Source organism: Propithecus coquereli, unplaced genomic scaffold (assembly GCF_000956105.1).
Source record: "Propithecus coquereli isolate 6110/MARCELLA unplaced genomic scaffold, Pcoq_1.0 Scaffold11, whole genome shotgun sequence".
NCBI lineage: Eukaryota > Metazoa > Chordata > Mammalia > Primates > Indriidae > Propithecus > Propithecus coquereli.
Genome location: NW_012134969.1, coordinates 11,127,962 through 11,129,480, shown reverse-complemented (window position 1 = coordinate 11,129,480; position 1,519 = coordinate 11,127,962). Strand labels below are relative to the sequence as shown.

The following is a 1,519-nucleotide window of genomic DNA, read 5'->3' as shown; positions in this document are numbered from 1 at the left end:
CTCAGGAGTTTGAGACCAGCCTGAGCAAGAGCAAGACCCCGTCTCTACTAAAAATAGAAAGAAATTAGCTGGACAACTAAAAACATAGAAAAATACAGAAAAAATTAGCCGGGCATAGTGGCGCATGCCTGTAGTCCCAGCTACTCGGGAGGCTGAGGCATTAGGATCGCTTGAGCCCAGGAGTTTGACATTGCTGCAAGCTAGGCTGACGCCACTGTACTCTAGCTTGGGCAACAGAGTAAGACCCTGTCTCAAAAAAAAAAAAGAAAAAGAAAAGAACTTAACTCCTGATTACATCAATTAGCCCATGACAAAACTGGTTTCATTACAAGTCGTTTCGTTTAAAGTCACAGTTTCCAAGAACCTGTCCATGACGGCAAGTGAGGACTTACTATATGCACACAATGGAATATTATTCAGCCTTAAGAGGAAGTAAATCCTGTCACATGCTACAACGTGGAAGAACCTTGAGGACATTGTGCTGAGTGAAATACGTCAGTCGCAAAAGAACAAATACTGTATGATTCCACTTATATGAGGTACCTAGAGCAGTCAAACTTATAGAAACAAAGTAGAAAGGTGGCTGTCGGGTTTAGAGGGAGGAGAAAATGGAGAGTTTAATAGGCACAGAACTTCAGTCTCACAAGATGAAAAAAGTGCTGTGGGCGGGTAGTGGTGACAGTTGCACAATAATGTGAATGTACTTAATGCCAATGAACTATACACTTAAAAACAGTTAAGATGGTAAATTTTATGTGAATTTTACCACAATTTTAAAAACACAGAATAAAGAATAAAAGCAGTGTACTTACCTCTCCATCAGCTGCCAGAGCCATTGAATGATGTGAGCCACAGGCTACTTCAACCACTTGCTTAATCAAGAGATTGGTACACACCTGGATGGGAGCGATGCCTTGGTTGGTGGTCCCATTCCCAAGCTGGCTATATCCATTGTGGCCCCAGGCATAAACCACCCCATCTATACACAAAGAACACAAAGAATCAGCTCTAAGAAATGGTAAGCCCTGTACTTTGTTCCCCAGAACTTTGTTCAATTCATTCTCCAACCTTCATTTCTCTCACGTTGCCCCCTTATCTTTATTACGAAACCACTGATGGGGTAGGGAGAGAGGGATGGATGAGACAACAGGATAGATGGATACAAAACCCTTAAAGAAAGGACTTGGTACTAACATAGATGGAAGATCAGCTTCGTGGTTGGAAGTCAAAATTTATATAAACAAAAATTAGACTTTCTAAACACTTTGATCCATCTCAGCAGCTTGTGTGTCAGGTACCAAGCAAAAGAAAGAAGACGCAGAAAAGCTCAACACTAACGTTTACCATCACTTTACCAAATACCAAGTCTCAGGGAAGCCCTGGGAGGTGTATGTGTCACTCACTCACAAAGTACAGAGGAAAGATGTACACTGTTTGCAAGGGTAGCAAAAATCACAGAGCCTCTCTCAGGCAGACTATTTTAGTGGCAAGAAATCTGGCTTTTTTTTTTTTTTTTTTA

At 41.3% G+C, this 1,519-nt stretch overlaps 1 protein-coding gene across 6 annotated transcripts in view; it reads right to left on the bottom strand.

Annotated features, from left to right (window-relative positions):
* The window catches only part of RCBTB1 (regulator of chromosome condensation (RCC1) and BTB (POZ) domain containing protein 1), a 47,883-nt gene that overhangs the window by 23,885 nt on the left and 22,479 nt on the right, over positions 1–1,519 (bottom strand). For all 6 annotated transcript variants that reach the window (XM_012648991.1, XM_012649009.1, XM_012648982.1 and 3 more), the window contains exon 4: positions 813–979. In XM_012648991.1, coding sequence (XP_012504445.1) covers positions 813–979 — 167 coding nt within the window. The remainder of the gene's footprint in view (positions 1–812; positions 980–1,519) is intronic.